The sequence below is a fragment of the Topomyia yanbarensis genome, chromosome 2 (genome assembly GCF_030247195.1).
Source record: "Topomyia yanbarensis strain Yona2022 chromosome 2, ASM3024719v1, whole genome shotgun sequence".
Classification (NCBI taxonomy): Eukaryota; Metazoa; Arthropoda; class Insecta; order Diptera; family Culicidae; genus Topomyia; species Topomyia yanbarensis.
The window spans coordinates 78,635,710-78,663,597 of NC_080671.1; the positions used below are offsets into that span (position 1 = coordinate 78,635,710).

At 37.8% G+C, this 27,888-nt stretch overlaps 1 protein-coding gene across 2 annotated transcripts in view; it reads right to left on the minus strand.

Annotated features, from left to right (window-relative positions):
- Positions 1-330: 330 nt before the first annotated feature.
- LOC131678530 (protein vestigial) overlaps positions 331-27,888 on the minus strand; it is a 164,790-nt gene continuing 137,232 nt past the window's right edge. The window contains exons 5-8 of one of the 2 annotated variants that reach the window (XM_058958737.1): positions 27,527-27,618; positions 27,274-27,473; positions 27,102-27,175; positions 331-1,247 (exon numbers count right to left, since the gene is read on the minus strand). In XM_058958737.1, coding sequence (XP_058814720.1) covers positions 1,198-1,247; positions 27,102-27,175; positions 27,274-27,473; positions 27,527-27,618 — 416 coding nt within the window. In that variant the 3' untranslated portion in view covers positions 331-1,197. The remainder of the gene's footprint in view (positions 1,248-27,101; positions 27,176-27,273; positions 27,474-27,526; positions 27,619-27,888) is intronic. The other variant, XM_058958738.1, reaches the window with a different exon arrangement.

Sequence of the window (27,888 nt, forward strand, 5' to 3'; positions counted from 1 at the left end):
TATAATTTAACATTTAAAAAACTATGGTCAGACAAAAAATACAATACGACGTTACTTACGTGAACTGGAATGTTATTGTTTTTTTAGTATTGGAGTTTTCAGGCTATTCAATGAATGCTAATAATATGATTCGGTGGTTTGAGTATTTCGTGACCAGGCATCCTATAAATTGGTTTTTTGGTGACAGGATTTTTGGATGTGTAGGGTTAGCGTAAATTTTCCGAAATCCTGTTGTTGTAGAACGCTTGCTTAGAAAAGTTCAGTTTAGGAATTTAGTTTTCGGATTTTTTAAAAATAACATAAGGCAAATCATCTTTTTAAACTGTTTTCTGTTTTTTGTATTTGCTTGTTTCCACTGTCTATATATATAAGGTTTTGCTTTGCATATAATGCTAAGATTCACAATGTCTAATAATCAGTAATAATGATTCGTTATTGCAATAAAATAGCTATAAGAACTTTTTAGTGCCAGTTCTTTCCACTCACCTAATACCCTCTAATTCGGCCAACGCAATCAAGTTATGGATCTTCGCACTGCAATTAATTTAAATTTAATATATGCACATACTTTTGCTCTATCGTTATATCGCTGATCGTACGAAGTGCTGGGGGTGTTGTAAAATATGATTACTATTTTCAAATCGCGTTTACATACATGTCCAGTTTAACTTATTCGATGTATGATACATGCTGCCAAGAACAAAGTAAAACCGTATGGTTTCGATCACTGGATTCTACTGTCATTATATCAATTTACATTGGACTATTATTATCGACACAGTCTATCATGGTTGGATCCCGCATTGACTTTCCAAGAGTGCGCGTTTTCCGGCGAAACTTCGATTAACACAATAAACATTTAACTCTCTTCCTGTCACCTGCTGCAGACTGTAGTAAACGAATAGGGTGCTATTTTTAGATAGGGTTGTTGTTTGCACAGTAATTATAGAGTTTGAACAGAGCTTAATATCATAAATTATTTAGATTACATATCACTAAAATCACTTTCAAGTGTTTCGTTTATTTCTGTTAGAGATTTGTCTTTTGATTTTCACTACGTCAACGTCATTTCAATAGAATGTTATTTTCTTCGCTTTTCCGACGATTACCTACATCCAAAGGTTGACTTGTTTCGAATTTTGTACCCAAGCGTTTTTTTTCGAGTCAGTTTTTGTTGTTGCTAATTTTGCTAACTATCTAGAACCAGTACAGATCCTTGGAAGACTCCTGCACTTGCGCTTCCAGTCCTGAAAATGAAACAAAAAAAAATTGGTTGGTATAATATATTTCTCATATATTTAAATGAACATTTAATATGTGTAATATTTTAATGCTCACTGATTTATGTGATTTATTAAGAATTATAGGTTATGTTCTAAACATATGGTATTTTAGTATTTATTGTCTACTTCATCAATCGAAACAATGCTACATCAACCAAATATTACCATCTCAACAATTACTCGTTTTTGCGTCCAGTTCACCTCCTGATCAACGAGTGTGCGAACCGGGCTAAGAAAAGTCAAATCACACGTTCTTTACTCCCTATTCCACCACCACAGTAACAGTTGATCATTCTCCAGCACTGGTGCTGTGCTTTGCCGCACTCCACCTCACTCCAGAGCGGGAGTGGGTTTTGCGGACAGCAGGGCAGCAGCGTTCTTGGAGAAGTGGTCGTGCAACTTGTGTGTGATAAAAAGGCGTGTCTTCGCCAGCGGACTCTGACTTGGCCGAATGCCGATTGGCCGTGAGCGATGGCTACCGATGCCATAAATTATTTTTTTAATTATAATATTATACCTCGTTCCCTTGGATGTAGCTTCTGGGCAATGAACGTAAGAGCTGAAGCGAAAGTGCAACTGATGCGAGGGGAAACGAAATGCTCATTTAGTAAATTAATTGCATGTTGGTTTGGTTGTAATCTATGCTCTCCACAGCGGTACGGTCAGCAAACCGCACGCACATGGGCCGCAATAGCGGTCATTTTGGAGGGAAGCGGCGATGATTTCTAAGGAAAAACGACCATGCTTGGTATCGAGTAGCGAGGGGCGAATCGAAAGAAAAGTTTTGGAGGAAAAATTCTTGCCCTCGTTCCATGGAGTAGGGGAGGACTGTGTTGGTTTGCTTCTTGTTTGCCCTCTCTGGGCCTTAATTAGATTCAGCCTAAGCATTCATGTTTCGTATCAATTATGTTCCGAATGGGCGGTATTAGATCAAAGGCCCGCGCGGTTGGTCTTTTGGAAAACCGTACACCGCCGGAGGCAAAGTTGGTTTGGGAAAATGGTTCGGGTTACTCGGTGGAATTAATTTTCTTTAATTGCTTGTAATTATTTTGAAGGATTGGTGGCAACATTTTCTGCGAAAATTATAATTCCTACTGGTTTTTGTCGAACGGCGTTTGAACATACTTTGAGCGGCAGAAATTGCCAATATAAGCTACTGTGGATCCGAATTGGGACTCGGAAAAGAACCGACGGATCGGGAGATGCTTAGGTTAGTTTGTGAAAATTGTTTTTTCTGAATATGTTGATCTTTCAATTGCCAAGTATTGTCTTTTACGGATCCGTTTGCGAATCCCTTTTTACGAATTGTGACTGAAATTTGACATATTTATCGAAATATAAGTCTATATGTATCTGGAAAGCTCTGAAGCAATATTAGTGTTATTAGATCCCAATGATGTGGATCTAAGTGATTTTCTAATATTTGGATCGTGAAGTTGGAGGAATAATTTGTCAATGTCTACCAAATTCTAGTTACAGAACGGCATATGTTTATCAACCGTCTGGAATTCTGGTGGATTGGACGGATTGTTTAACGCATGTTAGGAAAAGTACCAGAGTTGTAGTCATAGGCGGCTCCAGCCAGCTTGTACAGGAGAGGGGACACACAACCATGACAAAATATATCTTTTTTACGATTAAGAGAACTAAATTTAGTATTTCACAAGCTTCTTTCTTTTTGTAGAAGATGGAGAAATCATATGGTCCTTGCAAAAGACTGCTTAGACTCTGCTGACCTTCAGAGATTTGATTTCACCTTTGATTTTTATTGCCACAAATTCTGCCTGGTGAACATAGCAAAAGCCACTTTCAACTTGACATTTCTTAAAAGTAATCATAGCATCCAACTGCCAGTGAATACCTTGAAGAATAGCGTCAGCTGTAATGAACCCATTTGATGCCGAACTAAAGAGAAACGTGAAGGCCAAGCTATTCTCGTAGAATTCTAGTACTCAAATGAGAACTCAGTCGGTCAGTAACTTAGGGGAGAGTGGGTACGCTTGATCCCACTTTTGTTTTTTTCTCATAACTTTACAATGAAATAAAAATTTCAATTGCAAAATTCGCCATCTTGTAGTCAATTCGAATTGTATGAATTGCTATGAATAATATGTAAATCCGAATACTACGTCCTGTCAGTAATAGGAACAGTTTTAAATATCATGTCAAAACGAGGTTTTTATAAAAACGTGTGGTAACTTGATCCCCCGCCTACTAGGGCTAAAGAAACAAAGCACACTATGACCTACAGATACGAAAGTTCAGCTAACCGCCTATCCTGACAAATTGATTATTAAGACTACCTTTTTAGATGCACGACAAACTTTAACCACAGTAGAAAGTCGAGACTAATATTTGCTGTTTAACTGGCTTTTTCAACCTTCAATAACGTATACCATCATTTGTTCATGGAAAAAACATTTTATATCAATTAATAGTGCCAGGTACGTTATGAAAATGATGTTTTTCTATTTCTGTACATTTCGAAAGTGTTTGAGAGAAATAATGATAGGGATCAAGAAAACCCAGTGTTACGGGGATCAAAGGTGAACAAAATTAAATTTTTTTGTATGGGTAGTGAAACTTTTTATTCGAAAAACGTGTTTTTCTTGGAAAAAGTTCTTAGAAAGTAAGCGTACTTGAAAATATTCATAAATAATTAGTTTGACAATCTTATACAACCGTTCGAAAAATTTGTGAAAAGATCTTCGAGGTGGATTTCAACACATATTTTCTAAAATATTATACAACTTTTCCAAACCAAATTTGTTACATCAGATTTGATTTTAAACATCATAAACAACCAAATACTTCATTTTCCTTTTATATTGTGATAGCTTTATGCATATAGATTAGGAGATATGGCCAGGGAATCAAATATCCCCAAGAATCAAGTGTCCTCACTCTCCCCTATTCTTTAACCCTTCGGCACTCGCGCCGTTGTATTTTGCGCAACACCTTCCGAAACTCTAGCGAAATCTTATTTCAGCACCAGCGTCTGCTTATACGGGGAGCCATTCGCGCGAGTGCCGGAGGGTTAAGATTATCCGATGGTTTCTTCGGTCCAAATCAGTTGTTTAATCGGTCTTCACTAAATATTGTGTTGTTTCCAGCAAAACCTTGAATGAATAATTTATACAGTTAACAGCACGAGTTCAATGACAGCAAAAGTACGCTTTACATAAACATTTCTCTCCCAACTTTCCAAAGTTGTTTCTGGAATTCAGTAACGGTCGGCATAAACTTACGAAATGCTTAATTTATATTATTCAGTATATTCATAATATTACACAAAATCAATTATATGCATTCTATAATTAAATATAGTAACAATTCAATTTTCAAAATAATTTTTCATGTATGTGCTAGCTTGGTCTTATATGGTTGTTATAATCATGAACAGTTCTATCTATTTGATGTCTGCAATATTGGTGTGTTTGTTAGGACAGTTTTATTCGAAAAAATCGGCATCTCTGAAACTTCAGCATGTGCTAGAAGGGACTTTATCCTTTCATTTGAAGCCAAAACATAGATGAAAACTTTGGTTTTACAATAAACCTGGTTCACACTTTCCCCCTAGGTGGTACTATAGACATTCAAATATTAATAAAAGTGAGAATATGATGGCTAATATCATTGTCTACAACTTTGTGGAAAACTCGATTTAAAATTGCTCGAGAAAGCTATTCAAATTTTATCAAAGTTTCTTAAGTTCGAACGGGGCCTACTGATTAAGAAGCCGTATTCCAAAACATATTCAATTGTAAAACAGTGTGTGCAACAGAACTTAAGTGCTAACTAAGTCTCACATTTAAGCGGAAAAACATAATTCCAGATTCCACCGGTTTATGCTCACATGATTTTATATGAACATGGAGATATAGAGAAAAGTAGATAAAATTTTGACGAAATTGTACTCTTTTCAAAGATGCCGGTTAATATAGTAAAGAAGAACAGTTTTTTTTTGTCCCAGATATATTCGTTTTTTCATTTTCATTCCTTTACTCATTCTAGAGTATGATCGATGTAATCTTGAATCAACCTCCTTTTCCATCATTCTTGTACGATACATTTGGTTCAAATTTAAACTTTTTATTTGATCAAACTCGAATAGATATTTAGTTATTTGACTTGGTTTCGAATAAGGATCCTGATTGACCGTTTCAAAATTAAAATATAGATCAAGGATAGAAAAAATAATTCCATGAGATTTAGGTTCAAGTTTGTTAACACTTGGGGTGAATTCGAGGGCTTCTGTTCATCGAACGAAACAGCTGCAAGGCTTTTGTTGAACTCAAATCACACTTTGTTTTCAAACAAGTTCCACAAAACTTAGAAAAAGGCGTCAAATCCCACTGTCATAATTTTCTTTGAGAAGAAATTCCGGAATCCCTATACGCTGAACAGAAAGAGCAATAGTAAGTGAGAATTGAAGGTTATTATACGAAGATAACGATCTCAATATAAAAGTAGATATAGAAAGCACCATCTTTATACGAAAGAGGTGTTTCTGTCACTGTCACCTGATTCTGAACTGAACTGGCAACTCTGTCTTCTACGTGGGCATTGCTCTTATCCTATATTATGCGAGAAATCTTCAATAGACACACTAAATTACTAGGAGAATTTACTGAATGTGTGGTTCAGCACAATATTTTCTTGATCCGTGGTCAGTGAGTAACGATTCCGAAATTACCCCGTAAGCGGGATTATCAAGCTTGGTTTTAATATGTATTCCTAATATTGTATGAAATGCGTTCTTTTGGGAAATAAAATGTGAGTTGAGTACAAGCAAAACTGCATCTATACATTCTGATGTATAGGATCAATGCCAAAAGTAAACAAAAATAGACCTCAAACTTAAAAGTGTTTTCTCTTTCAACCTCTTTCTTTTAATGTTGAAAAGGATAATCAGGATTCTCAATCAAAAATTGCAATGAAAACCGTCATTTATTACAATAACTTGAATCGTCTAACTGAGTTCATTTATATAGAAAGTTTTGAATTTAAGCCAATTGTATTTTATCAGGCAGGATAGGATCAGGGTCATTCTAAATTCCATTAGCCATCTCCTAGAGTGAAAAATGAAATTAAAAAGAAGACTCGAATAAATGATAACAATGAAAATCTATTACTATAAGAGTCAAGAGTTATCTTGAAAAGGTGAGAATATCGAATAAATTTGGTGAACATCTTTCGACACCTCCTTGTTCATAAAATATCATTGATGCCCAAGAACCGGCGGGGTAATATATTTCCGTCGCTTAATTTTTTAAGCGGGTCTTTGGAAACACTTAAATTCATCTGAAAACACTGTTCAAAACTGATAAAATTTTAATAACTTTCTCGGGTGAATTTACATCGATTTATAGTTTTCTGCTAAGTTGTAGACAATAAAATCGTGCATCAGATTCTCATTTTTAGTATTATTTGAATGTCTGTAGTACCAATTAGTGGCGAAAATGTGAATTAGATTCATTAAAAAGCTTTCAAACAAAAAACTTTAAATAAAAAGTTATTCTAGACCCCCCGACCGATTATTTTGATTTTGATTCAAATGAAAGAGAAAAGTTCATTCTTTCATATCCTGAAGTTTTAAGGATGCTGATTTTATTTTTCCATAAAACTTTTCAACAAAGTCACCGTGAGGCAAAGAATCGTGATTCCTATTCCTGCTGTGGAAATCTTATGTTTAAAAATCAAACGTGATCTTACTTCCTGGTAACATCGTGGCGATTAATTTTTGTTACTGCCTGGTCTACTTATCTGTTTGTAATGTGGTGGAACATTTATTGAAGATGAAAATGGAACGTAGGTTTACGTTTATCTGATTCTATCATATAAGCAAGCGAAATTAAGGCCGAGAAGGCAGTACTATGCGTATCATGGATGACGCTGAGTATGACAATGTTCAATAGGATCAAGATCTCCGGGTATAAAATGGTAAAATACCCGATCAGAAACACATAACAGAAATATTTCAAAACTATATCTCGCATTGTTACTTGTTATAAATTTCTGTTATTTTAACTACTAATGAGACCTAATTTATAACACAATATGTTACAAAAATTGTGTTCTGTTATAATCTTGTTATTTCATTCTGATCGGGTAGAGGTGTGACTACCCATACTAGCACCAGGTACAAAGGTGTGGTGTACTGATGGAGAGGGGGGACGTAAGGGTTTCAGCGTCTAAACACTTTTTCTGTGATTTTTTAGAAATTTGAGTGTAGCGAATTGATCAAAACTTTTGTACATTTTTAGGTATCATGTCATTAACATTCTGTTATTTTTATACGCAAAAATATCGACAAGCGACTCGGTGCCGTCGCTCTTTGTAGAACGTACTACTTACCCGATTCATTTCAAACATTGCATACATATTCTATTTAAAAAATACCTAATCCTTACCTTGAGTTCTCCAAATAATTTTAAAATTCAGGGATTTTGCTACTCATTTGAAATAGAAATTGCTATTTTTCACGAAAAATTTATGAGGTGAAATCTCCTTGAAAAATTATCTTAAACTCAACGTACAACGTTCTACAAAAAGCTTCAGCACCGGGTCGCTTGTCAATTTTTGTGCATGAACAAAATACAGAATGTTATTGAGATGATACATTATAATGCACCAAAGTTTTGATTAATTCGGTTTGCCCAAATTTGTAAAAAATTGATGAATGTTTCTAATCCTGCCAAATATTCTGATGAAAATTCTGCTCATAAACCTGACGGAGGCCTGTTCAGTATTGCTTGATGAATTTTCATGCCCATTAATGATGTTTATTGTCTAATTCGTGCCTTAGATTTTAATATTGTTTCAAGTTAAGATTCTGCCAGTTAAATTTTATATCAACAAACTGAACTTTCGGCATGTAGAAAAAAATTAAATGAGCAATTGTTTTATCTTCAAATTTTAATTTTGCGTCAGAATGTTCTTAAAATAGAGTTCATTACCACTTCAGTTTATGAGAACACGCAAGCTTACGGTACAATACACGATTGGTACGGTACAATATATCACAACCTTCATTGAATGAATCATAAAGCCACCTTTGAGTGGCAGCGGGTGACATTTTCAAAGATTAACGTTCGCCTTAGCTGCTTTCCATCTGTGTCTAGTAAAGGATCTCATGAATAATTACATTTACATAATCAAACTTTTGTGTAAGCCCAACTTCTTTGCGAATATACTCATATCCAAAACGGACGCCGACCGAAAGAGCCGGACCAGAAACTAATATCAAAGCAGCAACTTTCCCCAATGCCGCTACTGCACCAGCTAGGAGAAAGCGTTTGCAAAATTTATGTGACACATGAAATAAAAGTTCGTCCCTTGTGCCTGCACGTAAGGATCCATCCATTCCCGGTTGAGTTTGCCATGCGAGACCTGATCCGTTCAGTGGGAGAGGGGATACAAAGCCTGATATGTACGCTTCAACAAAGGACAACTTTCCACTTGGTAACCATTGTGTGTAGTAGCAGTAGGGCCGCATGTGTGCCGGCATAGGTTGCCTTTATCCATATGCACAAAGGAAAGGCGGATATCCCTTTTCCAGGCTGACAGCAGTGGCACCCCAAGCAACCGGAGACATAATTCAATCCCGTACCCCGTTCGGTATCAAAATGTCGCTTTCTTTACTAGGTCCGAAAGCTGTGTGGAAATAAATTTGTAGCCCCATGCTCATGTCGAGAACGGTTGGGAAACTGCAAACTTTGCTGTGGCAGCAATGCCGCCATGTTGGTTGTTTTCCGTTTCCGTGAACGTAGATGCGAGGAAAGATTTATACTTTATATTTGTTTGGCACAATTCATCAGAGCATTTATGCAACAAAGTATGGGGAAACAATTATTATTAGTACTGGGTTTCTTCGGGAGGTTTTAGCACATAAAACTTTGTTTGAATTTTGCTATGCTGCTATAGCTTCGTCAGTGATACAGATGTCCGAAATATTCTGACGAACAATCTTTAATTTTGTGCTCTTGAAAACTCAGCCAGCCAGCGCACCCCGAATGGAATGCAGGGGTAAAATATTCAATTAAAAATTATTCCCTCTCCGTAAAGACGACCTGTCTGCAATGTTCCCCTACATGAACAATAATGTTTTCGGATGCGCTGTCCAGTTTTGCGTTGTCTAGTAGATAAATAAATGAGCCGGGCGCGGGTATCCTGGTTTGATTTTTCATCACGTGAGCCGGAGTTCTAGCGGGTGTCGGGCTCTAGTGTAGAGATGGTCGGGTTTCAATTTTTTCGAACCCGAACCCGACCCGAACCCGAACGCATGAAAATTCAAAAACCCGAACCCGACCCGAGCCCTAAATTATAAAATTTGAAAAACCCGAACCCGACCCGAGCCCGCACATTTTAAAACTTAAAAATCCGAACCCGACCCGTACCCGAGAATGAAAATTTTGTAAAACCCGAACCCGACCCGACCCGAGAATATTAAAATTTGAAAACCCGACCCGAACCCGAAAATTTAAAATTTGAGAAGCCCGATTCGAATCTAACTTGCTAATACGGAGAATCAACCAAATATCTCGAAGATTTTTAATTCAAGGCACCCGAGCTGGACCCTTGACTCATCTAAGAATAGTAGAATCACTCGAATCTGAATCTGAATCACCATACGCATTGAGTTATATCTGCATATGGAAAAACAAATCACTGCCGAGTAGAATCCGCATTTATATTTACTATTATTGAACGTCAAGTTTGTAACGTGCTGAGAAACTTGATAAATCGTTGATATCTTAACCGGAAATTAAGTTAAATCGGCGGCCAACTCATGGGGAAACAGAAAGCTTAATGGTCACAGTTTCCAACAACCTTGCCCGTCGTAATTAACAAAAATTTCTGATTTTTTATCAGAAACCATTCCTGCAAGGCAGTTTCGTATAATTTATTACATGTATTAAATTAAGCTATGGCAATTGGCAATTTGTATTCGACAGTTTACATGACGTCACCCACGTTACTGGTTGGTTTTAGTCAAACCTGTATCGAAGGGTATCAATCATTTTCTGACGTGTTCTTGATGTCCCATCATTAGCGTTAGGACGATCTATGATTGGGTATCTAAGTTATTTTATGCTTCAGATTATAGGGTATGCGCGCCAATAGAGATGCTTCGACATCTCCAATGGAGCTCTCGGAACGACTCCAAACTTTTAAAAATCCGTTAATGGCTTCAACAGAACACACAAAATTTTTGCGATCGTTTCGTTAAGTTCGTGAAAATTCATGTATTTTCATGAAGGAATCCGGATCATGCAACAGCTCAGCCCGGGAACAATCTGACAGAAAGTTCTTGTATCATATATGTACCACTGATTTGATAATGGTGCTATTGTCCCATCACCATATGAGTGTCATGACCAACGAAACCTGGCGGAAGTGAAGCTACGTTTAGGTCTGATGGAACAAAGACAGTCTCTAGAAAATAAATTTGGCCTAAACTATCTGCTTTTAAAAAAATAATGTTCCCTTTTTAAATTGGAGCCGCCATAATGACACCAAAGTACCACCAAATTTATGAGTCCAAATCCTTATTTTTCCGTTACAGTTTATTTTAATTGCAAGAAATCTTTAAACCAATTTGATTATCAAACTTCCGTGAAGGCAGGTACAACCTATTTGTTTCATTTGACCAATTTAAGAGTGCTTTCTTAAAGTTTGTTTGGGGTACAAATGTGCCCCACAAAACCGTTAGCGTTAGTGTTTTGTCGTGTGTACATAATTCAAAAAAAAATTATATATTTTTTTAAAAGCAAAATATCGATACATAGTAAGCGAGAAACTGAACAATAGTATCTGTTATTTGGTATAACAAAGCACTATACCAAAGTAACTAGAAAATGCGTTTGGATCGGTATCGTAATTTTTGTTTTTGCGGATGAAAGAATCAAAACACATTCGTGAATATGATTTGTATATACTATGCAAGACGCATCATTCGATTCGTTATCTTCTGCAGCCAAGGCTCTGGAAACTACTTACTTTATATACACGTACAATGCACCGGCTCCACCTATTCCTTCGACGCCTTCCTGTTTCATCTCTGTTACTGCACATTGCTGCATTTTTAACGTTTGTGTTGGCGTTTGGTTTTCAAAAAAGCATCGGAATAAATATACTTTTTGACCGGTTTTTGAAAAAAAATGTTCAAAAGGAAATTTAATAAGCTTTACAACGTCGTATAAATGGTCAAAATCGATTTGAAACTACCGGAGTTATAGCAATATGAAGAAACAAGGGAATTTTGACGTAATTTAAAGACTTGTTCTATGCAAAATGAAATATTACATACTTAAATAGTCAAAACACGAATATTTTTAAACAGGTTACTTTACGAATGATTTTAGAATTAAACTATCCAATTTAATTATAAATTTAATAAAAATTAGACATACTAGAGCGATTTTAGTTCTGGGGTACGAATGTACCCCACAAAACCATTTACGTAGAGAAAAAGTCGCCGCGGCCTAAGTATAGGTTTTAAAGTACCTGTCGAAATTTATATTCTATTATAGAAAGTTGAACCGATATTTTCCAATAAATTCCTGTTGACTTGGTTTATTATTAATTATCATGAAAAATAATACGCAAAGAGATTTTAGATGTGAAACACGTATTGTTGAATGATCTTTCATGAATGTTCATTTAAAAAATTAAATAATTCAGGCAGTTTGCGAATTTGAAGAGACGGAATTTTATGCAAGAATGAAAAAAATACAATATTTGAGCACCAGAAAATACGACGAATTCAAGCGAATCAGAGGTGCTAACATTTGGTACGGTTATATGTGTCATCCATTCGTATTACGAAGTATAATTCACTACTACAAAAAAGATTGCGTTTTGTGTATAGACGCAAACAGTGTCATGAAATGGATGGGTTGTTTTGTTCAAAAACCCGAACCCGACCCGACCCCGATAATTTCCAATTTGAAAAACCCGAAGCCGACCCGAGCCCGAAAGTCCAAAATTTCATAAACCCGGACCCGACCCGAACCCGAGAATTTCAAATTTGAAAACCCGGAACCCGACCCGAACCCGAGAAGCTTAAATTTACAGAACCCGAACCCGACCCGAAACCCGTCGGGCTCGGGTCGGGTCCGGGTTTCGGGTCCAAAAACCCGAACCCGACCATCTCTAACCCGAACCCAACCCGACCCCGATAATTTTCAATTTGAAAAACCCGAACCAGACCCGAGCCCGAAAGTCCAAAATTTCATAAACCCGGACCCGACCCGAACCCGAGAATTTCAAATTTGAAAACCCGGAACCCGACCCGAACCCGAGAAGCTTAAATTTACAGAACCCGAACCCGACCCGAAACCCGTCGGGCTCGGGTCGGGTCCGGGTTTCGGGTCCAAAAACCCGAACCCGACCATCTCTACAATGGACTCCTCGGCCCTAACGGTGGTTGCTCAAACTAATTACATTTCAGGATAGAACATATTTTTGCTTTTATCGGATTCCTCGTCAGATTGAAGTCAAAAGCCGTTGCCGTTCTGTCAAAAATACGTCGGGTAACTGCACTCTGGCGACCACAGTTGGTTCTTCTGCATAGTAGCATGGTTATCGCAAAAGAGAGATATTGGGTAGAGCTTGAACGCGGGCTTGAAGATCCAGGCGTCCGAGGATTGCATTGTATTTGATGGGGTACAGTACGAGGTTCTCGACGATTTCATTCATTGATCACTGCTAACATGTGATAACGATGTTAGTCGCGTTGTAAAAATGAGTGTTGCAGCTGCGATTAGAACTTTCAATCGTTTACGCATTCAGTTAAAGTCCTGTACTCTACAGATGCATACAAAACTTGCTCAATACAAATTGCTGATAATCTTTGTTATTCTGTACGACCATGAAGCATGGGCATTGAAGGAATCAGACTATCGAGTGCTCAGTGTGCTTGAGAGAAGAATTCTGTGCTCAATATTTGGCGGCACAGTAGAAAATGGTAGAGTATGGCGCAGACGCATAAATCACGAACTGTACCAAGTGTACAAACATGCTGACATTGGAAGGCTGACACAACACGGCTGCTGGACATGTAGTGCGAATGCCGAAAGAGAGACCCGCTAAAGTAATGCTTATGAGCAAAGTCTTATGAAAGAGAATATATTGGGGACCATTCATAAATTAAGTAACACTTATAGGGGGGAGGGGGTATGACAATGTGTGACATGTTGTGACATATGGGGCAGGGGGAGTGCGCTAGAACGTTACGTAACACGTATTTTCTGAAGATTTTTTTTAGGAATTTGTTACGTAATATTGTAGGGGTGATAGAGAAATTTGTGACAATTTGTTACATGTGGTGGAGAGGGGAGTCAATTTTTGAGCAATATTTGCGTTACGTAATTCATGAAAGGTCCCGTTAGGAATATCTTCTAAATTTGTAAACTTATTCAAGAGTATAAATCATGGTATATTATGAATCAAGAAGCAGTTCACAAAACAAACATGGATACATGAATAATATTATGCGTTCTGTGAAATTTTTCACATACAAATATTAAAATCATACCCGAAATTATATATTTTAATAACTATACCAAGAAAGTGGAAACATGTTTTATGATTTTGTGAACTATTTCACAGGTACGAAATGGGGGATCGTGTACTAATCATCAATTAGTACACGAGGAATGAATGGATCAATGAATAATAGACCGAAGATCATGAAATAATTAGCTTGCCAATGTACGGAGCTAGCTTAAAAATGCATAATATATAGGGGGAAGTAGGCCAATTCGGACCGCTGGCCAATTCGGACCCCCAGATGTTTCTCAGTTATGGTAATATTATGGAAAGCGTATATATCATTTTCATTGTTGTCCTGTATCTCTATTCAATCTCACAAAATTTTGCGGTTCTCAGTTTTCGTGTGCGTGCGCTAGGGGCGAATGTTCCAGAGCTAAACGCCTTCGCATCTAGAACATTTACGGATCCTACAGTTAATAAAGTATTCAAACTCCTTATGCATGAAAATATATTCTCAGTCGCATCGCTTGCTTGAGGCGAATCCTGACTAACAACCCATCCACTATCCAATCCGTGGTACTTATGGGAGTTTCACTGAGTCGGGGCCTTCCGTTAAGTAAGTACCACATCAACACTTCCTTTCTCATATCCCAAGTTACGGTAAAGATGGTCGTGGCCAGCAATGGTGGTTCTCAGGCGAAATTCTCGCTTGGACTGGATCAATTGTTATTCCCAAACAATGTTCCTCAAATAGTCTGGCTGGAAATGAGAGTCATCAGTCTGCAATCTACGAAGTATACCGTGCTTACGCAACGCAACGCGTGCGCTAGGGGCGAATGTTGTTTCGGAGTGCTTTTTTTGAAAAATGTGTAAGCCGAAAAAAAGGATTTTTGTTGATAACAACAATCAATTAAATCAAGTGCATTATTGTGATTTTGAATCTGACGGAAAATATATTTTATTTAATATCTTGTTTGAGAAGAAAGTGTGCCCAGTCGGTCGAGCTTTCAAGAAAATATAAGTTAGCATAGCTCATAAACCCTTAGTAGGTCCGAATTGGCCCAGTTCCCCCTAAACAATTTTACATGCAGGACGAATCTTTTTGGCAATATAGTGGCTTTATGAATTATTTCACGAGCACGAATGAAGTAAGATTAAGTCCAATATACTATGAATTAAGTAACAGTTTACGGTTCTAAATTAAATTTATGAATCACATTCCTAATGTTGTGTGATATATTACGTGAATTTATCAACATCATGGTCTGAGTTGCTTGAACTATGAACAGGTTTATGACAGTGAAAATTGGTTCCATGAATAATATTTAAAGTCTTGTGAAACCAAGTTATTAGGATCATGCACAAAAATGCATACTATATGAACCATATCATGAAGCTGGAAACCTATCTCATGGTTTTGTGAAATATTTCACGTGCTTGAACAGGGAACATCATGATCAAGCTGTAACGAATAATCAATCAGTTCATGTCGTATAATCGGATCGCAAACAATCAAAATCAAATCAATGAATTAAATTTCAAACCAATTTTTGGTTTATCAATAATGTTCATAAAGTCGTGAACTAGTTCGCGGACAGAAAAACGATTTGATAATAACATACTGAAAACCGTGATTGTAATTCACAATAAATCAATAAATATTTCCACAAATGAGTACGTTATGCAGGTGTTATTGAGGAAAAATTGAACACAATTACAAAACACATAATTTTTGTATACGATCCTGTTTTAGCAACGTTTTAATATGATTGTTCCAGAATTCATGGCAATTTATTCATGACTTTAGAAACGAATTGTCGTCGTGTGAAGCCATGCCTAACTGGTATTCGAGACTTCACGGAATTCACGAAATGCTTTACAAAGCACCGCCGGGATTGACATTTATTAAATCTTCTTTTAGCCCGATCCTATCAGAAAACTGCAAAGTCTTTCCAAGAGGTGACAAAAAGCAGAAACTACAGCCACATCCATCCCAGCCTCTCTAGACAGGTATACTTCGCTGAAACACGTCTCTGAAGCATTTCTAGAACATCGCAACATAGTTGACCACCACATCCTGCTCTACTCGCTAGTAATTTCACACACAACATTCACCAACCTCACCGAATGAGACATGATGATGATGGGCGAGATTCCTATCGCGATATGTTTGCGACGTTCGTCCACCCGTGTTCTTGATTTGGAAAAAGAAAGGTAGGTACACACTACACACAGCAAGTTTGATCTGTTCGATGATTTGTCGGTTTCGAGACTCTCTGGACCATCTCGCAGCAGCAGCACGATGATGATGATGATGATGATGGAAGACTTTTGCTTGAATATTTAGATACTTATTGCCGCGCCGCCGAAGCGCCTGGCATTCCCAGCATGTCTTAGGGACGTTCGCTGACTGCCCCCGCCCGGTCCCAGTGCCCGGCGGGCGCAGTCGGCAAATCACGTTTTAGACAAAGATCAGCGTCTGAGACGCCGCGACGATGGAATGTAGATTTGACAATACATATTTTGAAGATTCAACTTGTTTTCGGTCGTGTTTTTGGACGAGTTTTTCCCGCTTGCCGCAGATTCATCGGTCGTTTTGTTTCCATTTAACTCATCATAGCGTGTAGTAGATGGATTGCCGCAGTCTCGAAACAGCTATCAGGAAAGTTTTTTTTTATTTATGGCTGAGAAAATCGATCAAAACTGCCAACGCGGAACCAACCGGCAGAATAAGAAGTTTCGCTCTCGTCTGTTCACATTTTTCGCCATCGGTTCGCCTTTAGGCCGGTCTTTCTAAACATCACATTAGTGTTAGATCGCGCGAATTCATATATGAAGACAGCCACTTTCAGCACGGTAGCATTCTGGCAGAAATGATCGAGGGAACGGAATTTCAGGAATTCGATTTTGAAGCGCGCGCGACACGGCAAAGACTAAGAAGCGGACGACACAGAATTAAACTGATAAAAATGAGAGAAAAAAATGTCGCTTCAGATCACATGCTGGAGCTGGACAAAACGTGCATTCCTGACCGGACTTTGCTGTCCCTGTATTGCATTGCATTGTACCGTCGGCTCTGCTGCGTAGGATTCACAAGCTGCGACAGTGTGTTAAAACATTGACTGGAAGCGCTTTGATATCAGTCGAAAAAATGAGTGATGATTTTGGAAAATTATAGCTTCTGTCATTATGATAATGATTTGATTTGATGGAAGCTCGCTGAAATTAATTTGTGCTGCAGCAGTCAACGAAGGGGCAGGGTAGCTGGGTGAAACTGCGATGAGTTTATGGAATTTCTCGTTTGATGGAAGCTGGCTGGGGGGATTCCGGTTCATATTAAAGTTCGCTTCTAACGTTACTGTGTAAGATACGTATGCGTTAAATTTCGCGGCGCGTTCGGAATTTCAGGAAACTCTAATATTGGAGGAAATAATAGCGTTAAATTTAATTCTACAGTAAAGTAAGTTAGGTATCATTTCAACACTAACAGCTCGATAAAATTGTGCATAGTTGGGTATACTCTTGGCCAGGTTTCCAGCTAAACCTGCATTACTCTCTAAAAAGTTTTTATTTTGTTTTTGTTTTTACAACTCGTAAAAACAACAAAAAATGAATTAAAAATCAATAGTTTTGAACTTTCTAAACACAGACTGGGAAATAAGTGCGCCAAAGTGTAAATTATTTCAATTTTTCAAAGAAAAATGTTGTTTGTTATTGTGAGTTACGAGGGGATGAAAATCAATAGTTTTAGTCATTTTAAATGCACATTGGGAAATAAATGCGCCAAATGAAAAAAAAATCTTCTTTTCACAGAAAATTTTTGTTTGTTATCTGTGAAAAGTTGAAATTTTTTTCGATTTTGACGCATTTACTTCCCAAAGTGCGTTTAAAATATTTAAAACTATTGATTTTCAACTTCTAGTAACTCACAAAAACAATCAAAAATTATTTTCAAAAAGTTGAAAAATGTTCAGAATAATTGAATTTAGGGGAACATGGGGAGACTTGACCATGTTTTCAGCTAAAACTGCATAAATCTCTAAAAAAGCCTTCAATCCCCCAAAAATCATTCAGATATAATGCACAAAGTTATTGCGCGTCTTCATAAATTTTTGCAGAATTTTTAATTTAATTTTTGAAAAGTTACAAAAGTTTTTCTGTGATCGTTTTTTCTGGTCAAGTCTCCCCATTGCGGGGAGACTTGACCAAGGCGTGGGGAGACTTGACCAAGAGAATTTTGAAAAATCATCACAAAAAATAATGTCATAAAACATACTGTAAATATTTTTTCCGTATTGTAGAGATCCTTAGGTAGCAGTAAAAAAATATAAAAGGGTTGCATTTGATAAATTTCTATTTTTTTAATGCATTTCTTTTTAAGGATTAACTGTACTGCGTGCATTGCATGTTCACACGTCACAAAATCAGTCCTACTATTGCCAACTTTGTATACTAATACTAAAATATCAAGACTTTTGTTTGAGATGGGATTTTTTTATGGCGTGATTAACATTAACAGTAGATACCAAAGCATAATAAATATCAGGAATTTTGTATCTTTCTTCAGCTAATTGCCACTTGGTCAAGTCTCCCCATAAAATCTTGGTCAAGTCTCCCCAACATTACTTATTACGTTTAATGTCATGCAAATTCTAGTAATAACTATTCCAATGTTCCAGTTTATGTAAAATCATTTCACTGCTTCACAAGGATTAAGATGGTATATTAGTCCTTTAATAGTAATTAGTAGTCGAGTAGATATGTCCATACAAAGTTTGATAAAAAATTACATCATTTAATGCAAATTTATTAATCACGTAATATTTTCTGCAAGGAAAGGATTTTTTACTCCAAACTTTCAAAATTGCCTTAAGGGATTGAAACAAGTATAAAAATATTTTTGAAAAAAAAATTAAGAATCGAATAGAAGACGCCATAGTCGAAAATAGAATTTTGCGCTTGGTCAAGTCTCCCCATGTTCCCCTATATAGCACCTACCATTCCATTTATCTGCCATTGCACGGTACTTAAACGAACAAGCATAAGATACAGGTCAAACTAGCAAACCAAGACAAAATGTTCATCTTTGTACAGGTTCGTGAACTTTGTGACTGGTAAATTATCCTTATGACCAGCCTCAAGACCGATGACGCATTTAGATTCCATAACATGTCACGAGACCAAACATAGACGCTTGGAAGCTAACCAGTTTGGAGACATGAGACCTTTTCAGCAGAGCGTGAATGTACGGGTGGCTTGACAGGTCGTGCAAAAAAGTACACGGGTTCCAACTATGTATAATGCTTCCATTGACTGCTATTGAATTTCATTCAGTGCTGATTTTTGGTTCCGGAGTTACAGGTTGGTTATTGCGATAATTCCGGAAGTCCCGGGTTCCGGAAATATTCCAGAACGAAAACCACTTCGGTGATGACTGAACCAATTGTCACTAAGCTAGTCTCAATTGGAAGGTATAATATGAATTTGGTTGTTGCACTCCCTTCCACCTCACCTCGCCTCATTCCTCTCACACCCCATCCCTCCTTGCTCTGAACCCCGTCTCCCTTTTTTCTCTCACATCCCTCACAAAACTCTCAACCCATCACCACAATCTCAGACCAACCTCACACCCGCATTTCCTTCACCGACCCGTATTCCAAATCCACCTAGCAGTGCAATTGTGCCTTTCTCATTTCTCTAAACTATGGCACGGAGGCTTTTTATGTTCAACATAATTGTGGAAATGTCCATTACATTCTTAATATACTTTGCACTTATACACAATGGCATGCCAGCCACGAACTTGATGAGCTACGTGTCGACGGTGAAACACTTGAAACAAAAAAATATCATACTTCATTAGCCTAATCAGCATTAGATCAATGTTATCTGCTTGCTAACTCATTTTGTCATGCGGGGGTGGGTATGTGAGGAGGGCGAAAGTCCCATGAACGAACGACTCCCCAGCTTAACTTGGTATGCTTTGTGATATAGTGGTGGTTCAAAGATGATGGGGTTGAAAGGGTATGAGGGCTGGATGGGGTGGTGGTCTGAGGGGTGATTTAAGGAGATTTTTAAAGGAGGGGAGTGAACAGTAGAGGGGGGGGGGTGTAACCCCTCTCCGTAAACCATCAACTACGCCCCTGTTAAAATCCAGAAACCTTATGCGAGTCGAAAAAAAAATTTGGCCGGGATTAGGTTGACGTTTTTCAGAGTGATTGCATAACCATTCTATATGAGAAAGGCAAAAATGTGCCAAAATCCAAAAATGTGAATCGTCGTCAATTTTTTTTTCGAGTTTGCATCAAATCTCGACGTTTCATGCACCTTGAACACATTTAGCATCAAAAATGAAATTCTATTTTTAATTTTTCCTATAGTTTATGTGAGAAATTTTTGTGTGGCCGCACTCTGAATCCCGTAATTCCGGAACCAGAATTCCGATCGATCCAAAATTCAATAGCAGCCGATGGGAAGGTTGCATCTTTCATTTGAGACTAAGTTTGGGCAAATCGGTTCAGCCATCTATGACAAAAATGAGTGACATTATTTGACACATACGCACATACATACACACACACACATACACACATACAGACTTTTTCCGATCTCGGCGAACTGAGTCGAATGGGATATGACACTCGGCCCTCCGGGCTGGGATTAGGTTGACGTTTTTCAGAGTGACTGCATAACCTTTCTATATGAGAAAGGCAAAAATGTTAGTTTTCTCCCAACGCATCCTCCTTTGCCACTAATTATTCCCCTATCTTTCCCCACCACCCCGCAGTTTAAAATATGTTAAAATGAAGACAACATTGAACTCACGCTGATTAAGCTAATTAAATATTATATTTTTGTTTATTTCAAGTGTGTCAGCGTCGACATGTTGCTCATCAGATTCGTGGCAGTCGTGCACTCATCTAACACTTAACAAGTGTAATAAAAATGTAATAGACATTCCCACTATGTTATATTGAACGTAACTAGCTATTAAAACATAGCTTTGATACATGAGACAGGCACAATTGTAACACTAGGTGGATTAAAATAGGTATTTTTTTATTTTGTAGAATCGTGCAATCAATCGTTCACCAGATCGTTTCTTCCGTTGAGTTGGGTGTTCGTTGGTGAAAGTATCACGAGAATAGTTCCTATACTTACGGGCGAGTCAGAGTTAACGGAACTAAACTAATACACATAGTTAAGGCAACGTCGTTGGTTAAGGTGAAACGATGCCAAAATCACAACAAAAATTCGATTACATTCGGGTATGTTCGGATGACGTTACAGCATCTGTGTGCGGCTAGAACGTATTATACCGATAGTAGATAACAGCTGACTGATTCTTTACGACGTGTTTTATTTGTTTTAAAAAACAAAGTGGTACAAATTTCCCAAACGAATCAAAATTCTGTGAAGAGAATCCAATGGTCTGCATGTGCTGACATGCTTACATACAGTGATATAAATGACGAATTTCACGCTAAATCGTATTCAGAGTTGGCAGCACCCTCTCAGATTTAATCGAAACTTTCTGTACATGAGAACTTTGTCACAAAAAGCCACTTTGCATACTTTGTTTTTCCTGTCTTTTGTCTGTCTAGACTATCTTTTGAAAAGGGTCAAACTTTTTTATCAATTTAATTTAAACGGCTATAGTCTAAAATGACAAATCCTACAAAAAAATGTTGTAGGAGTGATTTGCACAAAATTAGTTAAATGTTTGAATAAAAATATTGAAAAAATTCTTCATCGACTTCTACACTGAAAAAAATCGATTTTAAAAATTTAAAGTCGATTTACAAAAAACCATTGATCACCATTGATTTGGGTGAAATTTTGTTCCAAGATAGGTAATTATGTTCTCTACCTACCGCCAAAAATTCAAGTTGGGCACTTTTAAGAAAAAGTATTTATATGAATAAAAAAAATTCCTTGCCCAACCTGATTTTTTCTTCAGTGTATTTTTATCGAAAACAGAACTAATGAAAGTCATAATCATCTTAGAATCCAATTTTCCAACTGCCAGTTGCCTGATACATGCAAAAAGTATCAGTAACGAATTTGGTATAGACTGGACTGGAACCAGAGCTTAAAAAAATTGACATCGCTGCATGAACTTGAAAGAAAACGAAACTTAATTCATGCCCGCTGCGATGAATGAAATTTTTGATTCGTTTCCATCGTCATTCGTTCTCCCGACGCAGCACTTTCAGGTACGGACATGTTCAGTTTCAGAAGCAAAGTGAATTTTATTTCTATGCTAGCTCTAAGACAGATTATTGATCAAAAGTGCACCAGATATAGATTACGCAGTTCACTTATACTCGAAAATGTAGAAGATGCTAACTTCTGCCTTCAAACTGTCGACATAATAATAAATGAATGCTTTGGTTGGTGAATGAATTTATATTTCCTCTGCACTCAAGCATTCGATTCTGCATGAAATTTCAGTCAGTGGGAAAGTAAATGAATGAGGGAAGCGTTGAATGTGAATGTCGGATTCGGTAAATACAAGCAGAAATAGGTAACTGATTTTGAAATTTCGGAACACTGACTGGAACGAGGCCGAAGGGATTCGTTTAACGGAGATCTGGTACTAGAATACTTAGCGCACGACCAGACAACATGTTTAATATCGCGATAAACGCCACCACAAGTGCAGAGACCGCTCTCCACGATCTCAATACGCCGGAGGTGGTCCTTCTACGTATAATGATTGTACATGACCCGAGATATCACCCGAATGAAGTCTAGACCCTCATCCATTCTCTTGAACCAAGGTTTTTTGATACCTTTGGGATTCCTAAACTTCCATCGCTCCACGAAATTTGCCAAATTTTGAGTGTCTTCTGAGAAGAAATATTTAAAAACTCGTTGAAGCTACGCGATCTTTCATAAATATCACCTTCTAATGCCTAAATTTCTACGTTCTCAATATCATTCTAATCCAAGTGTCCACCTTCTCATTACTCGGAATGGAGCATTACGAAAGAATTCAAACTAAGGTAATCTGCTACGATTTTTTGGATGTAAACAAGTGAAAAATATGTGACACATTCTTTCGTGACGTTACAACAATTTGACGAATTTTCATTCGACAAATATGTTATTACTTTATCAAATGAACGCCTACGTCAAAACTTAATACAGATTCAGAAAGTAGTCAAAATTTCACGAAAGATTCAGTCAACATAAACAGAATAGACTGGATGAATATTGTTTTATGACCGATAATGTAATGTGCTGCTACAATGCGTCACAAATAACTTTCAACGTATTTTAATAAAAGTCAAATCATCAAATTCTAGTATGTTCAGTTTATGTTGATTTAATCTTTCGTGAAATTTTGTCTACTTTCCCAATCTGTAATAAGTTTTGATGTAGGCGTTCATTTGATAAAGTTATAGCCTAATTGTCGAATGAAGATTCGTCAAATCGTTGTAAACGTCACGATAGAATGTATCATGTGGTGAGTAGAGATGGTCGAGTTTAAATTTTTGCGAACCCGATCCCGACCTGAACCCGAGAGCTTGAAAATTAAAAAATCCGAACCTGACCTGAGCCGGAATTTTAAAATTTTAAAAGCCCGAACTGAGCCCGAAGATTTTGAAATTTCAAAACCCAAACCCGAGAATGAAAATTTTGTAAAACCCGAGCCCGACCCGAACCCGATAATTTTAAAATTTAAAAACCCGAACCCGACCCGAACCAGATAATTTATAATTTGAGAAATCCGATCTGAAGTGGACTTATTAAAACCCGATCTGATCCAAGGCCCATCAAAGTATGATATAATCATTCCAACCTGAAGTAGCACCATACGCATCTAGTAACATCTGCCTATAGCAAAACGATTTACTGGCGAGAGTAATTGGCATTTATATTTATTATTATTAACCGTCTAATTTGTAATGTTTTGGATAACTTTTAAATCGTCGCTATCTTAATCGGAAAGTAAGATAAATCGCCGGCTAACGCATGGGTAAACAGTAAGCATAATGATGGCAGATTCAAACAATCTTGCCCGTCCTACTTAACCAAAATTTCTATTTTTTGATCGAAACCATTCCTGCAAGTGTAGTTTTGTATAATTTATTAGATATATTAAATTAAGCAATGTTAACTGGCAATTCGTATTCGACAGTTTACACGACGTCACCCGCGTTACTGGATGGTAGGGACAAATTTGTTTCGAGGGGTGTCAATCAGGATTCTCTCTCTCGAGTTCTTGATGTCACATGATTAGCTAGTACGGTATGCACGCCGGTAGAGATGCTTCGACTTTTCCAATGGAGTTCTCACAACGACTCCAAACTTCTACCAATCCGCTCATGGTTTGAACAGAACACACAATGGTTTTACAATCAATTCCTTAAGATCGTGGAAATTCATGAATTTTCTTGAAGGAATCCGGATCATGCAACGGCTCAGCCCGAGAACAATCTGACAGATAGTGGCGCTAGTATAGATTGTCTTTACTTCCCGTAGATTTCTACTCGCTTGAACCGACAAGAGATTTTTAAAGGGAAACACTTATTGTTGAATGCTCTCTCATAAGTGCTCATTTAAAAAAATAAAATGATTCGAGCAGTTTGCGAATATGAAAAAGTTTGTGAATTTTATACATGAATAAACAATACAATATTTGAGCATCAGAAAATATGACGAATTCTATCGATTCAACTGTGGTAAAATTTAGTACGATTATATGTGTCATCCATTCGTATCACAAAGTAAAGATAAATACTAAAAAAAGAGACTTGGTTTTGTGTATTGACGTAAACAGCGTCAACAAATGGTTCGGTATTATTCAAAACCCGACTCCGAAATTTCCATACTCGAAAAACCCGAACCCGACCCGAACCCGAAAGTTAAAAATTTCAAAAACCCGGGCCCGATCCGAACCCGAGAAATTCAAATTTGAAAATCCGTAAACCAACCCGAACCCGAGAAGTTTAAATTTATAGAACCCGAACCCGACCCGAAACCCGTCGGGTGCGGGTCGGGTCCGGGTTTCGGGTCTAAAAACCCACACTCAACCATCTTTAGTGGTGAGCACCGTGCTTGTTGAGGAGTAACCAGCGGCGGATCCAGTAAAAATTTCAATAGGGGTCTGAAATTTTGATTTTAAAATGAACATACGAGATAATCTTACTTAATGAAAATTGGTGAACTTAGGTTAAAATGATTTTGCGTTTGAAACAAATTCAAAATAAGTTAAAAAATTTCAAAATGTTGAAAAAATTTGGGGAGGGGTCCGGATCTATAGGACTCTCCACATGGATCCGCCCCTGGCAGTAACCTAGGTTCTCCCGGTTAATAAACTACTTTCTCAAAACATACACAATTAGATGTTACTCATGGTGTGGCCGATATTTCAACGAGAGCTCGTTCCAATGAGTATGCCACTTTCACATTGCCACACACACACACACATTCACACGGGGTGAGGAGTGTGCGATTTTCCATGTAAGCCGGTTCTAATTGATTCACTTCCATATTGGCTGCAACAAAACATACAATTACGCTATGCATTTCTGTTCAGTGGGAATAAAGTAACAGGCGGATTTTTTTATTCTAAAGTTTTATTTGAAACGGCTCAATGCGTTAGCACAACTGAGCCGTGGGTCTTTCAATTTTTTTTACAATAAGTAAAAATAAAAAAAAAATTCTAAGAATGTCGGTCTGCCAGATCTTGTTGACGCAGTTTGCTGCTGCGTGTTGAGATCTTTTTTCCTTTGCGGTGAAGCCGCTTGGGGGTCATTCAGTCTGTCTTCTCTCGCGTTATCGTTCCCGTCCATTTCGTCATCGGTACTGCTTTCTCGCTGTTCACGATCAGAGGTTCTTATTTGTGTCTTGTTCTTACGGGTCGCTGTAGTAAATCCGTCTTTATCGGTATTTGCTTCTTTATTGGCGATGCTAGTTGTTGGTTTGGGGGCGGTTGTCGTGGTCGTTGTACCTGCATTATTGGTTAATTGGATCGTTGTTTTGGGTTTATCTGAAGGTGTCGGTGGCTGCTTGTTGGCTGTAGTAGATGAGTTTTGACTAGTTGCTTCGGCGCATGCTTTTCCGTAGTGGGCTGTATGGTTACAGAATTGGCATGTTGGGGTCTGCCTGGGATATGTGATTAGCGTTATTTGCTTATAGGTCACGCCATCCTTCGATTATTTGCATTCGATAGTCATTTAAGAAGGTATTGGTTTAGTCACTCGCTCCTCACGTTTTCCATATGCACGGGGATCTTGATTCTGGTGTTATTAAATTCGACCTCGTGTTGCATGTTGTTCTTGCATGTTATTCTTCGCAATGAAGTTTTCGGCCTGTGCCAAGCTTCTAAACGTGATCAAAACACAGTTTTTTACGTGATGTAGCTGAATGTACGTAACTTCAGCGAGATTAAGCTCCATTTTCACTTTAACTAATTGTTCCACTTCCTGAACTGTGGGTCTAACACGAGTTTTATTAAAGTTGATCGAAATCGTGTTATCGCGTAGCACAGGTACTTTTGTTTCATTTGGCAAACTCATTTCACTCCGCAGCCGGGGGCAACGATACAATTTGTATGTGCACTGATAGAGAACAATAGCCAGCTTGATTCATTGGTGCCTATAGCCTGCTATAGCGTAGCGATTTTCTTGCTTCTGCTTTGTGCGACGTCAGAAGATAGACTGAAGTAACAGACGGATGTAAGGGTGGAAAAATTTCATTTCCACTCTTTAGCAATATAATTTGCGTAACATATAATAAGTAAACAAGTGCACTAAAGTTTTAAATAAATGCTTCACGTGGTATTTATACTTTTGAAGTAACCATAGCTGTTAAGGATCGATCTACTGATCTCGTATATGCATCACCATGTTTGTTAAAATGTTTTAAGCAAATGATGTTATTGCCTTTTGTTCGACAGAACTGATGAAAATGTTAGGTAATTATTATTGTTCCAAATTTTGGCAATTAGGATTCTTTATGCGTAATAGTGCGTTTCGACTTCGTCTCATCAGTATTGGACGCTAACTGAATACCAGATGGACGTTAATTTCAAAAGCGTAACACAACTTTTCTCGGTTGGCACCAGCCGTTTCATAACGGGATCTTCAAAATTGATCAGTTGGTGAAACACATTACCTATTACTTAGTAAAGCAGTTCTGGTGGTTTTATAGAGATAGTTTCGATAACCCTACTTTGATTACTTTGTCGAAAGATATTCATTATATTATTGTTCAAGAACGATCTAGGTAGATGAGCATTGACTTTAGACAGAACCTACTGAGTTTAAGGGCACCTCGCAGTATAAGATAATATACCAGGAAACCTACCTGCCATCGTAGGATAACTAGAGTATGCTGCCGCACTTTCCAGAGCATGCGCCGTCTGTTGATCGTGGTGTAACCTGCGGAACAATGAGCAAATATTAGAAATCCATTCCGATACTCGTTCTTTTTTTTCTTCGAACATTGAACCACTTGAGTATTGCAACTTGCTTCCTACCTAGACGTGTGTCCGTACTGCTGGGGTAACCTCAGTAAGCTGCCGTACTGTGCCATGTTGTGGTGGTAGGCGTGCGCGTGGGCGGCATGTGCGTGCGCTGCGTGGGCGTATGAACCGTAATGGGCCGCGTGCCACGGATCCGTTGAATAAGCCCCATCGGTCGAGTAGAGGTCGGACACCTGTAGCAATGAGTTGGAAAACTATAATTGTGCGCTGAATGCCGGTTCCTCTCTATACCAGGATCCATGCTTACCTGATGGTGTGTGGGTGCGGGTGTGGGATGAACGTAGTTGCTATTCCAGAAGGAGGGTGGAAAATTTCTACTCGTCATGGAACTGTAACCTTCTGAAAATAGGAAACAAAAAAAAAAATAAACAGATCGGCGAATTAAAGGACGTTCCAACTATATTTAGCGGCATGATTTCACTTTCAAGATGCAATAATGTTTTTCTTTCGACGATTTTTCACGCTACACTTCAGCTGTCCACAGCCTTCAGTGAGTGACATTTTCCAACAATCTTGTTCACCGAAATTGGGAACCCATTATGTTGCTCTTTATGTAACCACCAGCCGAAAACGCAGCATAAGTCACGAAATGAAGACAGCAAAAACGCG